The sequence below is a fragment of the Myotis yumanensis genome, unplaced genomic scaffold, assembly GCF_028538775.1.
Source record: "Myotis yumanensis isolate MYYU_CA2020_CCGP unplaced genomic scaffold, mMyoYum1.0.hap1 SCAF_2, whole genome shotgun sequence".
NCBI classification, from domain to species: Eukaryota; Metazoa; Chordata; class Mammalia; order Chiroptera; family Vespertilionidae; genus Myotis; species Myotis yumanensis.
Genome location: NW_027223753.1, coordinates 4,411,353 through 4,431,585, shown reverse-complemented (window position 1 = coordinate 4,431,585; position 20,233 = coordinate 4,411,353). Strand labels below are relative to the sequence as shown.

The 20,233-nt window shown below is 58.6% G+C and overlaps 1 protein-coding gene across 7 annotated transcripts in view; it reads left to right on the top strand.

Annotated features, from left to right (window-relative positions):
- Positions 1-19,898, top strand: part of RERE (arginine-glutamic acid dipeptide repeats) — a 392,160-nt gene extending 372,262 nt beyond the window's left edge. For 6 of the 7 annotated variants that reach the window (XM_070404007.1, XM_070404013.1, XM_070404010.1 and 3 more), the window contains 11 exons: positions 8,060-8,222; positions 9,118-9,210; positions 9,608-9,807; positions 10,845-11,006; positions 11,455-11,568; positions 11,770-13,085; positions 13,165-13,387; positions 14,206-14,929; positions 16,410-16,556; positions 16,928-17,108; positions 17,380-19,898. In XM_070404007.1, coding sequence (XP_070260108.1) covers positions 8,060-8,222; positions 9,118-9,210; positions 9,608-9,807; positions 10,845-11,006; positions 11,455-11,568; positions 11,770-13,085; positions 13,165-13,387; positions 14,206-14,929; positions 16,410-16,556; positions 16,928-17,108; positions 17,380-17,413 — 3,357 coding nt within the window. In that variant the 3' untranslated portion in view covers positions 17,414-19,898. The remainder of the gene's footprint in view (positions 1-8,059; positions 8,223-9,117; positions 9,211-9,607; positions 9,808-10,844; positions 11,007-11,454; positions 11,569-11,769; positions 13,086-13,164; positions 13,388-14,205; positions 14,930-16,409; positions 16,557-16,927; positions 17,109-17,379) is intronic. The other variant, XM_070404012.1, reaches the window with a different exon arrangement.
- The last annotated feature ends 335 nt before the right edge of the window (positions 19,899-20,233 follow it).

The following is a 20,233-nucleotide window of genomic DNA, read 5'->3' as shown; positions in this document are numbered from 1 at the left end:
GGAGGCAAAATGGAAAGCACAGAAGAAGCCCCCTGGCACTCCCAGAGGGGAGCTAAGAGCCGGGGGGCAGGGCAAAGGCGGCCCCCAGGGGCCCGGGATTGCGAGGTGGCTGCAGCCGCTGCCCGGAGCCCAGGAGCCCACGATCAGGGAGCAGTTGCAGCTGGGTGGGGGGGCAGCTGCAGCTGGGGGTCCCCTGCTTGGGCCTAACACCTTGGCCAGAGGCTAGGCTGGGCAGGGGCGGCTGCAACTGGGGGTCCCCACTGCCCGGGCCTCACGCCTCAGCCAGAGGCGTGAGGCCCAGGCAGGGGTAGAGCCCACGATCGCGGGCGGCTGCAGCTGGGGGGGTCCCCTGCCCACCATCGGGGGGCAGCTGCAGCGAGGGTCCCCTGCCCGGGCCTAATGCCTCTGCCAGAGGCATAAGGCCCGGACAGGGGCGGAGCTCACAATCGGGGGGCGGCTGCAGCTGGGGGTTCCCCTGCCTGGGCCTAATGCCTCGGCCAGAGGCGTTAGGCTGGGCAGGGGCGGCTGCAGCTGGGGGCCCCCACTGCCCGGTCCTCACGCCTCAGCCAGAGGCGTGAGGCCCAGGCAGGGGTAGAGCCCACTATCTGGGGCAGCTGCAGCATGGGGGGTCCCCTGCCCGGTCTCCTCGGCCAGAGGCGTAAGGCCTGGGCAGGGGCGGAGCCCACGATAGGGGGGCGGCTGCAGCTTGGGCTCCCTGCTGCAGGGGCCTAACGCCTGGGCCAAAGGCTTTAGGCCCGGGAAGGGGCGGAGCTCACCATCGGGGGCGGCTGCAGCTGGGGGGGCCCCCTGCCTGGGTCTAATGCCTCGGCCAGAGGCGTTAGGCTGGGCAGGGGCAGCTGCAGCTGGGGGTCCCCACTGCCCGGGCCTCACCCTCAGCCAGAGGAGTAAGGCCCAGGTAGGGGTGGAACCCACGATCGCATGCGGCTGCAACTGGGGGGGTCCCCTGCCCAGGCTTAACGCCTCGGCCAGAGGAGGTGTTAGGCCGGGGCAGGGGCAGCTGCAGCTGGGGGTCCCCTTTGCCCGGGCCCAATGCCTCGGCCAGAGGCGTAAGGCCCGGGCAGGGGTGGAGCCCATGATCTTGGGAGGCTGCAGCTGCGGGGTCCCCTGCCCGAGCCTAATGCTTTGGCCAGAGGCATTAGGCCTGGGCAGGAGCAGTGCCAGCGATCATGGGGAGCAGGGGCACAGTCGCTGATGGTGGGAGCTTGGGGTCCCCTGCCCAGTCCTAATGCCTGGGCGAGAGGCATTAGGACGGAGCGGTCAATCGCAGGGAGCAGGGGCCGAGTTGACGATGGTGGGGAGCTGGGGGTCTCTTGCCCAGGCCTAATGCCTTGGCCAGAGGTGTTAGGCGTGAGCATGGGCAGAGCCAGCGATCGTGAGCAGGGGCGGCGTGTCGATCGTAGGGAGCTGGGGGTCCCCTGCCCACCCTGATCTGGGACACCCTTCAGGGCAAACCAGCTGGCTCCCACCTGTGCACCAGGCTTCTATCCTATATAATAAAAGGGTAATGTGCACATGCAATTTTTTTCCCCAAATATATTTTATTGATTTTTTACAGAGAGGAAGGGAGAGGGATAGAGAGTTAGAAACATCGATGAGAGAGAAACTTCGATCAGCTGCCTCCTGCACACCCCCTACTGGGGATGTGTACACAACCAGAGTACATGCCCTTGACGAGAATCGAACCTGGGACCCTTCAGTCTGCAGGCCGATGCTCTATCCACTGAGCCAAACCTGTTAGGGCGGTAATGTGCAAATTGACCCTAACAGCAGAACGACTGGGAATGACTGGTCACTATGACACACACTGACCACCAGGGGGCAGATGCTAAATGCAGGAGCTGCCCCCTGGTAGTCAGTGCACTCCCACAGGGGGAGCTCTGCTCAGCCACAAGCCAGGCTGAAGGCATCACATTGGCGATGGTGGGAGCCTCTCCTGCCTCCTCAGCAGCTCTGTGGATGTTCAACTGCAGCTTTGGCCCGCTGTCAAGTGGACATCCCCCAAGGGATGTATCACTGCCAGCTTAGGCACAATCCCCCGGGGAGCAGGCCTAAGCCAGCAGGTGGACATCCCCGGAGGGGTCCCAGACTGCGAGAGGGCACAGGCTGGGCTGAGGGACCCCCGAGTGCACAAATTTTTGTGCACGGGGCCTCTAGTGTATTTATAATTATCCACACCTGCCTCCCATCCCATCTCCTCTGCTGCCCTCTTTATAGTAGGTGGTGCTTGGTTCACAGAGGGTGCCTTTTGAAACTTTAGTGGCGAAGAAAAAATCAGTGGAAGCATTCCGTCACCAGCAGGGGTAGCCTCTATTGGGTACCTTCTGAGGCTGGGACTCCCTACATGCAGGGACCAGGATTAGATTACTTCCTGCAGCCCCATTCTTAGTTGTATAAGGAGGAGGAAACTGGGCCTGCCTTAGCATAACTGTAATACCAGTGGTCATCCTTTTCTTCTGCTGGTCACAGAACCATGTTGTGAGAATGCAAAGTAAAGGAACACAGTATCTATACACTGACTTACAAGGGGTGTGTGTACATGGTTATTTCTGAAGGACAAGACCTTCCATGGCTCATAAGAGAACATGTGCTAGTAGATGGCAGGCTGCAGGCACCCTGCACTTGTGTGCTGGGGCCTCTGCACCTTGTCTTCTAGCACATACCCCCACCCCCTTCCAGTGTCCAGACTTCTTTGGGTGGTGTGGCAACAGTCTATATAATAAAAGCCTAATATGCTAAGTGTCTGACCGTTCGACCAGTCTCTATGACACACACTGACCACCAGGGGGCAGATGCTCCAGCCGGTACGTTAGCTTGCTGCTGAGGACTGGGTGAGACAGGCTGGACATGCCCTGGAGCCCTCTTGCGGTCCCTCCCCTGCTCGATGGTGCACCGGTGGGGTCCCTCAGCCTGGCCTGCACCCTCTCACAATCTGGGACCCCTTGGGGAATGTCGGAGAGCCAGTTTCAGCCTAATCCTCGCAGCCCAGGCTGAGGGACCCCACCGGTGCATTGATTGTGCACCAGGCCTCTAATATGTTATAATCACAAACATTTGGACTCAATCTTGGGTGTACGTGTACCCGTATGTTCTAATATGGGACCAGAATGATTGACTCCCTTTTCTTGCTTCTACATCAGTTCCCCAGAGAGCTCCTGTCTAAGGAGTTCGGTGCGGGGCACCTGCCTCTGTGCTCAGTACTGAGGACAGACAAGCTTGCTGAGAATGAGCCTCTGATACTTGAAATGCTTTCAGCACCTTCCCTCTTCAATGCTTTGTTCTCTGCTTTCATTTTCCTGTGGTCCCTGAGAGAGAAGAGATGCAGTGTATCTTAACTTTAAAAAGAAATTGATGGGGCAGGACAGGTCGCAGGTTCCCCTGTCTTAGCATTGCAGTGCCGAAGGGATATTGAAGAGCAGTTATGTTTGTGCCTAACACATGCCTGCAGGTAAATGGGCCTGCTGTGGGTGGGAAGGAGGCCCAGTCAGGGTTTCTCCTGCAGCAGGTTGCCAACTCCCTCCCCTCCTCCCCCCTGCTTGTGCCTACTCAGGCCCTGGAACATGTCTCGGTCCGGTTTACCTGAGCTAAAGCAGAACTGGGCCCAGGCCATCCCAGCAGGTCTTACCTGAAAGGGACTTCTGCTGAAAGCACCTGTAAGCACCGAGCGGCCCAGCCCTGTTGCTTCTGTTCCGTGTGCGTGAACTTGATGGACTCACAGGCCGGCACCGGGAGGCACAGAGGAAGATGGTGGCTGAGGAGGAGCCATTCCTCCTCACGGTCCCAGGAGTGGCCTGCGATGGAGCACTGGTGCCCGGAGCCTTTGTCAGCCCGACTCTTCTCGGGGTCTTATTTTCTTTTTCCCCCTTCCTGCCTCCCCCAGATAGAGCGCTGAGCTGAACAACTTGTCTCCTTCCCTCCTCATTCTCCTCTGCATGGCACCACCCACCCCTGTTTTTATTTTGGTGGAAAATCTGAGAAACCTAATGCTGCCTAGTTCCCCAGCCCTGGCAGAGGATTGCCTCGGGACTGCGAAGAGAGCCTGCAGGAGGAAGGGGCTGCTACATAGATCCAGGGCCAGTCTCTTACTGCCAGTGGCTCTGTGCATATGGCCTGTCAGGAAAATCCAGAGGACCCCCCCAACACCGCCACCACCAAAAGAAAAGGCAAAGGAGTTGGGGAAAGAGTGGGGTGGGGGGGGCGGAGAGAGAATGAATTTGGTAAATATCGGCCAATGGATGTGAGCACTTCTCTTGGCAAGAGCTCCAGCCCGTAGTGCTGGCGACTAGGGGTGCCTCCACCCCTCTCTTTTCCTTTTTGCCCAGGCACTTAACCAGTTCAGTTCCCCTGCTGTGTGCAGTTAGAGTTCTGAGATGTGAGGTGTGTTGACTGTGAGGCCTTGTTGTGAGATGAGGTGAGAGCCGGGAACAAAATGGTCATTATCGGCCATTCATGTCGACAACATTTATACCTGTGTTTGCTGCAAGCAAAAGCAGGAGCTAATTTGCAAGGCTGCCTTTGTGGAGCTGCGTTTGATCAATGGCTGCCTGTGTTAATGTTTCAGTAAGCTATTGATTTCTGCAGCAGCTTTTGTTCCCTGAATTTATGTGCCGCAGGTCTCCGCAGAACACACTATGCATGTTTGATTAAAGTTCAATTGACTTCATTCCTGGTGAGGCTCGAGCTGCTTCCCTCCCTGTTTGTAGAACCACAGCTTTCCCTGGCGTGTTCTTTTGTTTGTGCTCAAGACCTAGCCACCCATGCAGTCACCAATATGCTGTTTAATCCTCCTGGATTTGCTCCATTCCAGTGTTTAATCCCTTCGCAGACATTACAGTGGTTGAGAGGCAGCTCATAAAACCTGGTCTGGACTTTTATTTATGTATTTATTTTTGGATCAACTTTTTGTATATCATAAGCATGTACTCGCTTTAAGTGCACAGTTCAGTGAGTTTGGACAACTGTATAAATCCATGTAAATACCACAGTTGATTTATAGAATATTCCCATCACCCTAGAAGGTTTCCTGGTGTCCTTTTTATAAGCGGTTTTCCTGCTCTCTGGATTCCAGGCCACTAGCTTCCTTTTTGTGATCAGGGGGTTGCCTTTTCTAGAATGGAATTCTATAATGTGTACCCTTTTGTGTCTGGCTGCTTCCGTTCAACACGATGCTTTTCGGATTCATCCATATTGTGTATCAGTGGTTTGTTCCTCTTCACTGCCGAGTCGTATTCCAGTGGGCGGGTGTGCCGCAGTGTCATTCATTCTCCCTGTTTCCATGAACATTTGTGTACAAGTCCTGCATGAGCACATGCTCTTACTTCTTTTGGGTAAAACCCAGGAGTGGAATAATCGCTGGGCCGTGTGGTGGATGTTTGTCTAGCTTTCTAAGAGCTGCCAAACAGCTTTACAGAGTGGTTTGACCATTTTACATTTCTAGGATATGACTTCCCCCATCTTTCCTGAATTTTGACATTTACATTCTTTCGTTTTTTCATCAACTAATTTTAGACTTGCAGGGAGGGAGGGTCCTTCAGGCTTGGTCAGTTTGATCCTTGGCACTCCAAGGATCTCTTCTGGTCACCTTCTTTTTAAAAAGCTGTTACTTAAAAGGTGACAACATTGGGTTTTATTTCAACGTTGGGTTTTTTTCCATGTCCTGATTTCTCACGGGCTAGAGGAGGAGGACATGGTGCAGCACTAAAGGTTTAGAGTTGTGAACCGAGCTTTTCCGAGCCTTTTTTCTGCCAGTGTCTAGCATTGGGCCAGTCGCATAGCCTTGCTAAGCTCTGGCTCCCCCTCTTTTAATCTGCAAGTTATGCCATCTTTTAAACCATTTGAATTTTTTCAAAACGTTCATACTTGAGAAACAGGAACAATCCCTGGTCACCACGTGGGGCAGTATTGCATAATCGACCGCTGCTGTGGCGCACTGTCAGGGTGACTGCTTTTCAACAGCCTTGAGTCAGACTGGGGTTTGACAGGGACGCTGGAGGCACCCCTCCACCAGATTTTCTCCCCATTTTTATTTCCCTCCATCGCCTATAGCTTCACACTCTCTCTTAGATTCCAGGCCTCCGCATCCAGTGGCCCTAAAAGGAGGAGGTGGAAGGAACCACTTTGGGTCTCCTCGTTCTTCCCTCGCCTTCAGGGTCGGGCTCTGGTCTACTGCACCAGTTGCCCTTCTGAGCTGATGCGCACGCCACTCTGGCAACGGATTCGAAGGGTGACGGTCACCTGCCTTGGCTTCTGTTCTGTTTTTTTATAAGAAAACAGAGTCAGATCGGTTTCGTGTTGGTACGTGTCTCTTAATCTCCTAGTGGATTTAGGAGTGTGTTCCCTCCAGCCAGCCCACACCAACGATCAGTGTGGATAAACGACATTCCGGGCAGGGAAGGTAGGAGCAGGAGGTTCTGGCATCATGGCCGTAGGGCTCAGGATGCTCTAGTCGCCACAGGGACGTCGCCTGCATCTGTAGAACAGCATGACAGACAGACAAACCAGAGATTCAAGGGCAGTTCTACATGTTCCCTGTTGTTCATCACCTTCTCATGGAGCTGAAAAGGGGCTGGGTAGTGGCGGGCTCCTGGTCTCCCTGGCCTTGGGTCAGGCTTCATCTTTAAACACTGGCAGTCACATGTGTTTTGTTGAGTGGCGTTTGGAAAGAAGCACATCCCCGCTCCGAGAGAGGCGTGCTGTGTGCTTGTGCTGACCCTTCCGGGCTCTGGTGACAGCCTGGTCCTCTCCTCAGGAAATGCCCAGGCAGAGAATCCCGCTCCTGGGCAGCGAGTGCTGAGCACGCAATTGCCTGCTTTGCAGAAGCCATTTTCCCACCCAAATCTGCCCACTTCCTGCCACCTTCCCGCCATCGTGCTTCGGTCTTCTGCCGTGTTTTTAATGACACCTCGTCTGATGGGCACTCCGTCGCGTGCGTGCCTTACGTGGCTTCTGCGCTTCTTTGTCTTTTTCAGTCCTTCCAACACTGACCTAGCTCTCCGGTCTGGAGAGCAGAATCTTCTCTTTCTTAGCTCCTCCATTCACAGGCATTCAGCCTCTGGTGGGCCGCACTGGTGCGCGGGTGACGGCCCCCAGGGCGACGTCCTAGGATACCGTCGTCTGCCAAGTTAATTGACTTTGTACAATATTTATTTAATTAGAGGAGATCAATGTGAGCGTGGCTCTCTCGCTGTCTTAAGTGTTTTGTTTGTTTGTTTTTAAGTTAAAGATATTTTATCTTGGGATTTTTGTCTAAAGAAATCGGTCTTTTGTTAGCTGAATGCCATGCACCCATTTGTGTGGCTGGTGCCTGCTGTCCCTGGAGTTGCAGTGCCACAAGTGCTATCTTTTTAGGAGATGCCTTGGCTCTCTTTCTGCGGGGCCATGAAAAAAGAAGCTCTTTTTGCCTTGAAGACTGACCTGGTGACATGTGGCATTTCATCTGCACAGCAGCACCACTGTCTGTCCGCTCTTAGTCTCTCTTGTCAAGCCCCCGTCGTTGCCTTTCGGACTTGGTGCCCCCTCATCCCAGTGTGGGCCCTCAGATTGGAATGGGGGCTGTGGGGCAGTTTTTGGTTTGGGGTTTCTGCTCTTCCTGACCTCCCACCTGGCCCGAGGTCCCCACCACCTCCGTTATATCCTTGATTGTTTCTGGAGTCATCTGTCTGGCCAGGTGGTTCCTCATCCTGGATTTCACTGGAAGACTGTGAAGAACGAACACACACACACACGCACACACACACGTGCGGTTAGCATTATTGATGCACCTCCAGTGCTCAGAACAGAGGTGGCACCTGGCATTTAGTAGGCATCCACAATCCCTGTTGAGTGAATGGATGTTCCTGGCGTCTAGAAGGTGTGCTCTCCTGGGCGGAGGTGACCGGCCCCATTTGCCCAGCTTTTTCCTCTTGACCCCAGGAGCAAACTGTTGTTGGTCCTGGTCTCCCGGGTAGACAGCTGGTATAAACCAGCTTCTGCTCCCACAGAGGGGACAGGGGATGCCAAGTCCCTCGGACACCTCCCTCACGCCAGCCCTTCTTTTCTGCAGGGGGAACTGATCACCTTCTATTACTACTGGAAGAAAACCCCAGAGGCAGCCAGCTCCCGGGCCCATCGCAGGCACCGCAGGCAGGCTGTGTTCAGGAGGATTAAGACCCGCACTGCGTCCACACCCGTCAACACACCTTCCAGACCCCCCTCCAGTGAATTCTGTAAGTGGCGGGTTTTCACACGCTGTGTCCCAGTTCTGGGCCTGCACTCACCGGCGGCCTTGTCAGCGTGCGGCTGGAGCTGATGCCCGGGAAGCGTGTGCGCATGCGCAGGCGTGTGCTAGTGCACAGCCTGGCCTGAGTGTCACACTGACTTGGGATGTGGTAGAGAGTTTTACAGATTATTCGTTCATTTAAATTTTTCTAGTAAACACAACGTCATTTTAATTTTTTACAAAAGTAAGTCTTGGCCTTGGCCTGAGGGTTTTGGTAACTTCAGGAGGTTGTTCCACTCAGTAGCCGGTGTACTGTTTGAGTTTTCATTGCACTTGGATTGTGGTGGCAATAAGAGCAGATTAACATTTTTTCTTTTTCCTCCTGCCATACCAAGCTCTTCCTTGCGGTCCCACTGTGACGTGTGATATGACAATGAAGCCACGCCCACTAACCCTAAACACTAGGATGCAGCAGTAGATAGAGTCCAGGGCACAGACCTCCAGGGGTCGCTAAAGTTGCACATGCAAACAAGAAGCCATCGCGTCACCCAGGGCTGGCGGGTGGCACTGGCCAGAGGCAGGTCCTCAGGATGCTGCGTGTGTCAGGAGGCACCACGGGTGCTCTTCACCCTGTTCAGATTCACCGGTTGTGGGTGCCCGCCACCCAGGTTTCAGGTGTGACACCAGCCCCCAGCAATGTAGCAGGGCAAGCTCTTGGGTACCCCACCACCACCACCACCGCCCCTCACACACAAGTACTTTGTTCTGAAGACTGGCCCTGAGAAATCCAGAGGGTCCTACCTCAGCCTACTGGGCCACTCGGCCTGGTGGCTCAGAGCCTGGGGCAGGCCGAGTGTGACGGTCCCCCAACCCTCACCCTGTTGTATGCCTGCCATGCCCAGTGGACCTGAGCTCGGCCAGTGAGGACGACTTCGACAGTGAGGACAGTGAGCAGGAGCTGAAGGGCTACGCCTGCCGCCATTGCTTCAGCACCAGTGAGTGGGGCTTTGACATTGGCATTGGGCTGTGCTTCAGGGTTACTGCAGAAAGTTGGAGATTTTACTTTACTTCACAGCCCCCTCTCCCCCCAGTGAATTCAGTACAGAATGCTGATCAGTGGGTAGGACAGGCATGGTCAAGGTTGGGGCCAGGGCAGCTATTGTCGCTCCTCCTGGGTACCCCAACATAAGGGGAGAGGGGTTTCCTGAAATGCTGTCGTCCTGGGAGAGAGCAGGGCAGCACCAGCACCTGAGCTGTGCGAGTGTCGGGTGTCTGCCCGAGCCCAGTACTGCGCGGTTCTCATGGCACCTGGGTGGGTTGAGCCCCCTGCTCAGATGCCCCAGGGACACTGGTTTTTGAGGTTTGGCCCCCACCCCCCCTTCCCTCACGCAGCCTCCAAAGATTGGCACCACGGGGGCCGGGAGAACATCCTGCTCTGCACAGACTGCCGCATCCACTTCAAGAAATACGGCGAGCTCCCGCCCATCGAGAAGCCCGTGGACCCCCCGCCCTTTATGTTCAAACCTGTCAAAGAGGAAGACGATGGGCTCAGCGGGAAACATAGCATGAGGACGCGGCGGAGTCGAGGCTCGGTGAGTCCCGGGGCCGGCGGCCGAGCCTTCTGGCCACACCTCCAGCTTCCTAGGATGCCGGGGCGCAGGCACCCCGAGACTGAAATGGTTTGCCCGGAGGCATTAGCCTTTCCTGTGGGCTGTCCTCTCCCTCCTCCTGGGGCGTCAGTGTGGCCATGGGTCTCGGTTTTGCCTCAGGGCAGGCTCTCCAAGTCCCTCCAACCTCCCTCTGGCCCGTGGCCGGTCTCTAGGGGCGCATAGCTCTGCTATTTGAAACTTGCTGGCTGTTTTTAAATGTTTGATCCAGTTTGGGAAACATTTAGGTAGATGTTTTCACTCACAGCATAGCCTTGTCCTTCCGTAAAGAGACTGTTTTCCAGGTTGGAAATGCAGCCGGGACCTTTGAGAGTGAGGGTTCTCCCAGGTTGGGCCTTTTAGGCAAGTGGGTGGCACCTCCACCTTCCTCTGACCCTAGGTCCTGCCCGCCCGACTGCTGCTCGCTCACAGGAGCAGGTGGGCCAGCGTGAGTCACTGTGCCCTGTCTTTTCGGAGCCCCCGTGGCCTTGCAGAAACGTGCTGACGTGCTCGGTGGTCTAGGAGCTGAGCCGCGTTGACAGCTCGTGTCTCTGGGTCACCCCCTCCTGGCAGGTGGCACAGCAGGTGCTGTTTGGGTTGGGTTGGGCAGGTACCTGGAATAAGCACAAAGGCGAGGTGACTGAGAGCTGACTGTGTAATTGTCATTCTGGAGAGCATGGCGGAGGGGACTATTCCCACTGACGGAGGCCCCCAGAAACCCTTGCTCACTTCCAGCCCATCATTCAGGAGGGTCCCGGAGGCGAGTGCCCTGGGGTGAAGCCGAGAATGGCTTTTCCATGTGAACTCACCCACTCAACCCTCCTCCCTTCACTCCATACTGACCCTGTCCGTGAGGGACAGCCAGGTGCTTGTTGTTTGCCAGGGGCTGGGATTTGGCATGAGGCCAACAGTGAGGTCTGCTCTTGATGCCCCTGTGTGTGTGCTGGGGTCCAGTCTCACCAGCCCCGGGTTTGGGTGGGCAGATGTCGACATTGCGCAGTGGTCGAAAGAAGCAGCCAGCCAGCCCTGATGGTCGCACCTCGCCCACCAATGAAGACATCCGCTCCAGTGGCCGGAACTCCCCCAGCGCTGCCAGCACCTCCAGCAACGACAGTAAAGCAGAGACTGTGAAGAAGCTGGCCAAGGTAAGAGGTGGGGGTGGGGAGGGGACTGTTGGGCCCACCCTCCCAGGACAGCCTGATGGCTGGAGTTGGTGCTCTGCTCCCTCCGACATGGGCCGCAGCTCATCCACGGAGCCTCCCAGGGAACCAGCATTGCCCTGGCCTGGGGCTGCAGCCTGGGGCCTGGAGAAGGGGGTCCAGCTCAGCTCCCAGCACTGACCTTTCGGGGCTCCCAAGGCCTCAGAGGTGGAAGGCGCAGGGGGGTGATTGAAGAGGCTTCCTTCCTCCCAAAGCCAAGTTATTCCCATCCAGATGCTGCTCCTGCCTGGCTGTGGCTCTCCCCTTCCAGAGCTTTCTTCTGGAGATAGAGCTCAGACTGTGGGACGGGGTGTCAGCACCCAGTCACCATATCCTGCCCCCGAGGCTGAGGGGACCCCTCTGGGCTGACACCCTGTGCGCTTGCCCCCTGCAGAAGGTGAAGGAGGGAGTCTCGTCGCCTCTGAAGAGCACCAAGCGCCAGCGGGAGAAGGTGGCCTCGGACACAGAGGAGGCCGACAGGACCAGCTCCAAGAAGACGAAAACCCAGGTGGGGCCTGCAGCTACAGCGAACGCCCGAGAAGCCCTCCGCCAAGTCTCCCGAGGGGGTGGCAGTGCCCTCTCTCCCAGGGAGGGGCCGGGTCAGGGCAGGACTGCTGGTCCTTGAGGACAAGCTGGCTGCCTGCTGTGCGTGTGCAGGCTCTGGCCACGCAGGGCACACTAGAGCGTCCCTCCTCGCCTCTTGCCTCAGGAGATCAGCCGGCCCAACTCGCCGTCCGAAGGCGAGGGGGAGAGTTCTGACAGCCGCAGCGTCAACGATGAGGGCAGCAGTGACCCCAAAGACATCGACCAGGACAATCGCAGCACGTCCCCCAGCATCCCGAGCCCCCAGGACAATGAGAGTGACTCGGACTCCTCTGCGCAGCAGCAGACCCTGCAGGCCCAGCCCCCAGCCTTGCAGGCTCCCACTGGGGCTGCTCCGGCTCCCTCCACAGCCCCCCCAGGAGCGTCCCAGCTTCCCACCCCGGGGCCCACGCCCTCTGCCGTTCCTCCACAGGGCTCCCCCTCAGCCTCCCAGCCGTCCAGCCAGGCTCCGCCGGGTTCTGCTTCCCATGCCCACATCCAGCAGGCACCTGCTCTGCACCCACAGCGGCTGCCCTCCCCGCATCCCCCGCTGCAGCCTCTGACCGTGCCAGCTGGCCAGGCCTCCGCCCCGCCTCATCCCCAACCCCCCCTGCACAGTCAGGGCCCACCCGGCCCTCACAGCCTGCAGGCCGGGCCCCTCCTGCAGCACCCAGGCCCCCCTCAGCCCTTTGGCCTCCCTCCCCAGGCCTCCCAGGCAGCAGCTCACCCTCACACCTCCCTGCAGCCCCCAGCTTCTCAGTCAGTCTTGCAGCCCCAGCAGCCCCCAAGGGAGCAGCCCCTGCCACCCGCACCCTTGGCCATGCCTCACATCAAGCCCCCACCCACTACGCCCATCCCCCAGCTGCCAGCACCACAGGCCCACAAGCACCCACCTCACCTCTCAGGGCCCTCACCCTTCTCCATGAATGCCAACCTCCCGCCCCCTCCAGCACTGAAGCCCCTGAGCTCCCTGTCTACACACCACCCCCCTTCGGCGCACCCCCCACCACTGCAGCTCATGCCTCAGAGCCAACCACTGCCCTCCTCCCCCGCCCAGCCTCCGGTGCTGACCCAGAGCCAGAGCCTGCCCCCTGCTGCTGCCACCCACCCCCCTGCAGGCCTCCATCAGGCGCCCCCTCAGCCCTCATTCGCTCAGCACCCCTTTGTCCCTGGAGGCCCTCCTCCCATCACCCCTCCGTCCTGCCCCAGTACCTCCACTCCACTCCCGGGACCTGGCCCGTCAGCCCAGCCACCCTGCTCTGCTGCCGTTTCTTCAGGAGGCAGCACACCTGTGGGGGCAGCCTGCCCGCTGCCCACTGTCCAGATCAAGGAAGAGGCTCTGGACGATGCCGAGGAGCCCGAGAGCCCCCCTCCACCACCGAGGAGCCCGTCCCCCGAGCCCACTGTGGTGGACACCCCCAGCCATGCCAGCCAGTCAGCCAGGTATAGTGTCAGGAAGCTGGGCGGCCCAGGGCAGGCCTCGGCCTTGGCAGGGCCCCGATGGCAGACGTGGCCTTTTCAGGTTCTACAAGCACCTGGACCGGGGCTACAACTCGTGCGCACGGGCCGACCTGTACTTCATGCCTCTGGCGGGATCCAAACTGGCCAAGAAGAGGGAGGAGGCCATCGAGAAGGCCAAACGAGAGGCCGAGCAGAAAGCGAGAGAGGAGCGGGAGCGGGAGAAAGAGAAGGAGAAGGAACGCGAACGGGAGCGCGAGCGCGAGCGGGAGGCTGAGCGAGCGGCTGTGAGTGCTCCGTCCTGGGCGGGCAGGCGGGCGGCCTGAGTGTGCAGGGAGGGGGCGCTGGCCGTGCCAGGCCGGGGACACTGGCCACCTGCTCTGTGTGAGGCTGTTTGTTTTACTGTCATGGCAGCTGGAGGATCCATTGCTATTTGAGCCCCATCCTAGGCTTTTCAGAGATTGCTGCTCATCCCTGAGCCAACCCAGGACCCCCTCCCCCAGAGGCTGACCGTGCACCTCCTCCTTCCCCAGGACCCCCTCCCCCAGAGGCTCACCGTGCACCTCCTCCTTCCCCAGGACCCCCTCCCCCAGAGGCTCACCGTGTACCTCCTCCTTTCCCAGGGCCCCCTCCCCCAGAGGCTCACCATGCACCTCCTCCTTGGCCCTGGCAGGTTCAGACTGGTTGACCAGCAGCCTGTAGACATGTAATTGGAGGGAACTGCAGAGAAACTGAAAGTGGGGAGAGCCAGGCATTGGGGCGTTAACCTGCCTCATCCGCGCCCTCTGGCGGCCCTGGCTGGGCACTCTCGTGGGCTAGGCCACCCAGCGCCTGCCCTTGTGGGGGGCGGGGGGGACCCCTCCCATGCAGTGCCTTGTCTCACAGGTACATGAACTTGTTCAGGACACAAGGGAAGCTGCAGGCACAGAGGAGACTGTCACGGGGGGTCTGGGCCAGGTCCTTGTCACAGGCCGTGGCTGAGGCCACTCGGTGTTGGGGTGGAGGGACCAAGCTGACTGGTCAGTGCAGGATGGCCACAGGGCAGACCTCACTTCCCCAGGAGCACTAGGCAACTCGCCTCCCCCCACACCCTCCGTTTCCTCAGCAGAAGGCGTCCAGCTCGGCACATGAAGGCCGCCTCAGCGACCCCCAGCTCGGTGGTCCCAGCCACATGCGGCCATCCTTCGAGCCACCGCCAACCACCATTGCTGCTGTGCCCCCGTACATCGGGCCGGACACCCCTGCCCTTCGGACTCTGAGCGAGTACGCCCGGCCCCACGTCATGTCGCCCACCAACCGCAACCACCCCTTCTACATGCCCCTCAACCCCACTGACCCGCTGCTGGCCTACCACATGCCCGGCCTCTACAACGTCGACCCCACCATCCGCGAGCGGGAGCTCCGGGAGCGGGAGATCCGAGAGCGGGAGATCCGGGAGCGGGAGCTGCGGGAGAGGATGAAGCCGGGCTTCGAGGTGAAGCCCCCCGAGCTGGACCCCCTGCACCCAGCCACCAACCCCATGGAGCACTTCGCCCGGCACAGCGCCCTCACCATTCCCCCCACCGCGGGCCCCCACCCTTTTGCTTCGTTCCACCCGGGCCTGAACCCCTTGGAGAGGGAGAGACTGGCCCTGGCGGGCCCCCAGCTGCGGCCCGAGATGAGCTACCCCGATAGACTGGCAGCCGAGCGGATTCACGCCGAGCGGATGGCATCGCTGACCAGCGACCCTCTGGCCCGGCTGCAGATGTTCAACGTGACTCCACACCATCACCAGCACTCACACATCCACTCGCACCTCCACCTCCACCAGCAGGACCCCCTCCACCAAGGTAGGTGCCCGGGCTGCTGAGAGGGCACTGTGGGTTGGCTCTGGGGTGAGGGGGTGCGGCCCAGAGATGGAGCCGCCGGCACAGAGCAGAGACTGTTCTTTTCTAAACGAGCCCTAGTTCCAGGCGGGTCCTAGAACGTCCAGCATAGAGCATGCAGTGAGCTCCGGGGAATCACTGCCACTCCTCGGGGCAGCCTGGGTCTGCTCAGCCCCCAGCTCTGCAGAGCTGCAGGTCCCCAGAAAGCTGCGCCACCCTGCGCCCTTCTGCCTGCGCCTCCGGGATAAAGCTTAGCTTCTCAGCCCTGGGCCAGGGTGGGCCCGGGAGGAGAAGCAGCCTGTGCTCACCGGGCAGGTTTAGGGCAGGAGGTAGGGCCTGAGGACAGGGAAGGCCTTGGGAGCCAGCTGGAGCCACTGGGACACCCAGAAAGGCAGGCTGTAGTCTTCCTGCCCTCTTCGGGAATGAGGCCTAGGCTTCCGGCTCAGCAGCCAGGGCTGCCCAGCCCTGCTCACCCTGGGGGGTGAGTATCTGCCTGGCCAGCTTGGGGTGCAGGCTGGTTTGAGGCAGGTGGGGAGGGGGTGCTCTGACCCTGCTCTGGAGTGGGCGGTGTGCCTGCTCCCTGGGACCAGGGCTGCGGTGGAGGGACTTCCTCCTGGACTGACCTCCGTGCCAGGGAGGAGGACGGCTGATAGAGCAGGACGCAGGGGAGGGAGGGCTGCACCTGGCTTCCTCTCCGTGTTCCCATCCCTGACAGGTGGGCCCAGGGAAGCCAAGGAGCTGTCATTTGCCCTGTGGTCCTGACACCTGGAAGTGTCATGCCACCCAGTGTGGGCCTTGTAAGCCGCAGTGTGACCAGCAGACCGCCTGGCGCTGTAGGATAAGCAGGCTGTCACACACTCATTGGCCAAGTGTTTGGCGAGCACTTGTGATGTGCAGGCGCAGCTGTAGGTGCTGGCCAAGCCCGTGCACGTCCACATCCACTGTCGCAGGCTGGGAGGCATCTGTGGACGAGCCTGGGCTGTGGGAAGGGTCAGTGTCTGGAGAAAAGTGAACCAGGGAGAGGAAACAAGGCAGGTGGCGATGCTGCCATTACAAGAAGGAAGCGGGCAAAAGGCGGGGGGGGGGGGGGGGGGGGGGCACTGGAAAGAGCATCTCTAGGCAGAAGGAGAACTCGAGGGAGCCAGCGGTGACTGCAGAAGGAAGAGCCCGCCCCTGCCCACAGCAGTCTGCTGGCCTCCTTCGGGCTCTGGATACAGGCAGCCTGGACCAGGAATGCTGGCTGGGCGGTCGGCCAGGTGGGCTCTGCACTGGGTGTCACTTCCCGGAGCTCCACTGCGGGCGAGTGGGGAGGCCAGAGGACAGTCACTTTGGGTCAAGGTCACGGGTCCCGGTGGTGAGGAGGATGCCCTGGGTTCCAGCCAGGGAGGGAAGCATTGGAGAGCCCTGCGCCCACCTGTGCCTGGACTTCTGCCCCTTCTTCCAGGTTCAGCAGGCCCCGTGCACCCGCTGGTGGACCCCCTGACTGCTGGCCCTCACCTGGCTCGCTTTCCCTATCCCCCTGGCACCCTCCCCAACCCTCTGCTTGGACAGCCCCCCCATGAGCACGAGATGCTTCGTCACCCAGTTTTTGGTAAGAATGCACCTGGGAAGGCGGGGTCCAGTGAGGAGCGGGTTAGTGGTCTGGCCCAAGGGCCCGGTCATTCGTTGGTTCAGTGTTCAACACATGTCCCCTCAGTGGGTGGGGGAGCACGGGTGTAACAGGAACCCAGATGGGAACAGTCGGAATGAAGGAATAACAAAGGCTCCACATTTAAATCTGAGACAGGAAGGGGGGCCTCTCTGAAGAGGAAACACTAGGCCCCTCCTCCACTCAGCAGGGGGAGGAGGGGCGGTACTCGGGCACCCCTCCCCCAGGGGTCTCCTGGTCTCCTTGCAGGCCTTGGCCTTGTCTTGGCCATTCCCCTGGACTCTCTGTTCAGGAGACTGTTTTGTGTTTGGCAGGCACCCCCTACCCCCGAGACCTGCCTGGGGCCATCCCACCCCCCATGTCAGCGGCCCACCAGCTGCAGGCCATGCATGCCCAGTCGGCTGAGCTGCAGAGACTGGCCATGGAGCAGCAGTGGCTGCACGCACACCCCCACATGCATGGCAGCCACCTACCAAGTCAGGAAGATTATTACAGGTGAGGTGGGGAGGGGCCTAAGGGAGGGGCAGGCTGGCTGGGCTCCCACCTACCCACCCCCTGCGGGCCACTGCCCCAGCCTGAGGGCCCCCTTCCTGGCTGTGCCCACGATGCTCCTTCCCTATCAGCAGGCATCAGGCTCCTCCCCTGGCTACATGTGGCCCTGGAGGGGACCCCCATAGTGCCTTCTTGGGGGGTGGGGCGGGGCAGGCCAACTGCTTGGGAGCCCCCATCTGGTGCTGAAGTCGCTCTCCTCTGCTTCTCTTTCCAGTCGACTGAAGAAAGAAGGTGACAAGCAGTTATAAGTTATTTATTGTTAACGCTGGCTGTGGAAGCCCCAGTCTTGGGGGGATAAACAGGACTTTTTACATACAATAGGAGCTGCAAAAGCAAAAGAATATCTTCTAAAGATTTCTTTCTATATTTAAAAGCCCACAACTAAAACTGTGTCAGCATAATAGTGTGTGTTTGTAGAGAGGATTCCTTGAGACTGGTTTGGGTCTCCCTGCATGACAGTCCCCCAGAAACTTAGTGAGTCCTGGACTGGACTGAACATTCAGAAAACTACCCAGCAATCTTGGGGTTCGGCTTTCGTCTCCTTCCCTTCCTCGACTTCTCAGTAGGTGCTAGAACCCAGTCACCCCTCACTGTGTGTGCAGACACACTCAGTCACGTGTGTGCCAAAACCCGCGGGGTTGCAGATAGAGGTGGCATATGAGTTTGGAATCCAAGAGCTATAATTTTTGAAGAATCTTTTATTTTACTACATTGTTGGAAATCTTCATAATTTGAGAAAGTTCTGCAGCACGGCTTTTTACGTCTGTAAATAATTTTAGAGCAGCCTTTTTTTTCCTTCCACAAACTACTGTTCCGATCTATTTTTTCCAGCCATGTCACTAATTGTGAATTCCTATCGGCTATTGACAGAATACAGAGTTGATTTTTTAATAAAAAGTTATATATGATTATCCCTTTAATTAAAGGGGACAGATGGGCGTTACTAATTACAAATGGGCAAAAGCTTGGGCCTGGGTTTGGTCGCAGCAGTGAGTATCCAGGGTTTTGCAGGGACAATGTTACAAGCGGTTTTTGTTTCGCTGCTTTGGTTTTCCACTTCTGTCTGTTCCTGGCTTGTGCGTGGCCAGCGGTGCAGACATCTGCCAGATCGGACCTCCTGGCATTGCACCAGGAGCGCAGGCGTTAAATGTCCACCGTCCTGTGTCTGCCGGAGAGAAAGCACATGTTTCTGTGTGTGTGGTTGCAGATCTCCTGACAGGGTTCTAGGCGCACGTGTTTGATTGTTCTGTCCGAACTGCCCTTCTCACTCTGACAACCGCATAACATTCTCAGAACGATTCCCTACAAGTAACTCCGCACGTGTGCTGGCCAGAGGCTCTGTTAGCCGTCTGCCCTTTCGTGTATCCACGCGATCTTGTCAGGCCGGGCCGTCCTCGCCACAGCCCGGGGCTGCTTTCCGGGTGGGAGAGACCCCGGAGGTGGCACGGCCGTGGGTGGTGGCCTGTGTGTCTACCAGGAGCCTGGTGACCGTGTCCGACTGGGACACCAGTTGAGTCCCACCCTTCATCCCGAAGTGGGAACTGGAGTGGCAGCCGCACACGTGGAAGGGAAGGCGGGCTTCCCTGGGAGGTGCCAGCTGGGGGCCCGGCCTTCTGCGTGGCCGAGAGGGAGCCTGGCAGCCTGCACCTGTCCTGCCAGGCGGGACCTTTTCCTTCCTCGTCCCTCAGTTCTTGAGGGCTGTTTCTGCCGTGGCATGTGGTGGCCACGTCCAAGAATTGTCGGACAAGAGAGCATGTCTGTGGGCCGGGGGATGTGAAGTACGTCCAGGACCCCGAGCCCCGTGGGTAGGAAGGGAGGCTGGTGCTGGGACCAGACACCCAGGTGTCCGCGCAGGTCTGGGCATTTCCCATCCCTGCTAAACCGCCTTTGCTTTCAGTTGGGACAGATGGAGGATTGTTTTATTTGTTGAAAATGTTTGTAGTTTTTTCTTTAGTTTCTTCCATTCCATTTCTGCCTTAAATTTAGCTCCTTACAGGGGAGACAAGCTCAAATGAACCCTTTGCCATCGGACCTGTGGCTGCATTGGCAGGGGCATGCGTTCCTCAGGGGCGGTGGCTGCTGTCTGGCCGCTGCTCTCCTGGCGGCCTGCCCGTCCTCGGCGCCCGCTGCCCCCAGCCTCCCGCCTCTGCCCCACCTTCTCCCGTCCCTTGTTTTACTTCTGGTAGAACACGGCCTGCCGTTCAGTCAGGCCCCTTCATCTCCTCCCCAGCATCCATTTTTCCAAAGAAGAGGGAGGTTAGTGCTTTGAAGTCTGTTGAAAGCTGTGGAAGGCGAGTCTGTCAGGCTGGTTCCCCCACATCCCGTGGTGAAGCACTGAGCTCCCTCCAGTCTGAGGCCCTCGCCTGGCCAGCTGCCGCGGGGGGGCCCGGCCTTCGCCGGGTCTTTGAAGCCCGGCCCCTTGGTTTCCTTCTGGGTTTTCCTTCCTTTGTTTGAAGTTCGGTTTTGCTTTTCTGTGTTTTGTATGTATCTCGTTCCATGTTGTCAAGGTTGCGCTTCAGGTCTCACGCAGCGGCCGCAGAGCGAGGTGTGTCCGGCGTGCCGCGTGTCTGTACCTTGAAGCTAAATGTACATATGAGTAGTTTGCCGTGAGCTAACACAGTGTGAGCAGCGTAGACACCAGAGATCGTGACTTCTGTGCTCTCTCCATTCGAGTATTTTGTAATTTTTTGGAAATATTTGTGGACATAAATAAAACCAAGCTACACTACAACAGCTGGGTGTTGACCGGTGGTGAGCCCGCGGCCTGTGTCTCGTTCCTGGGGACGGGTGGGGTGTTGGCTGTTGGCCCTACCTGGGTCCCCCGGGGTGGGGAAGGGCGGAGGGGGCATCTGGTGCCCTCAGCTGTTGGCGGCAGCTGCTCACCTTGCAGAACAGCTTCTGGAAAGGTCCACGTCGGCTCTGTCTGGGAGGGAGGTGAGTACACTTGTTCTCGGGAGACACTCCCACCTGCCGACTTGAGATACTCAACCTGCACGAGGCTCCCCACCCGCAGAATGGGCCCCAGGGTGGGTGCACTGGGACCAAGGCACTCTCTCCCAGGTCCGTCC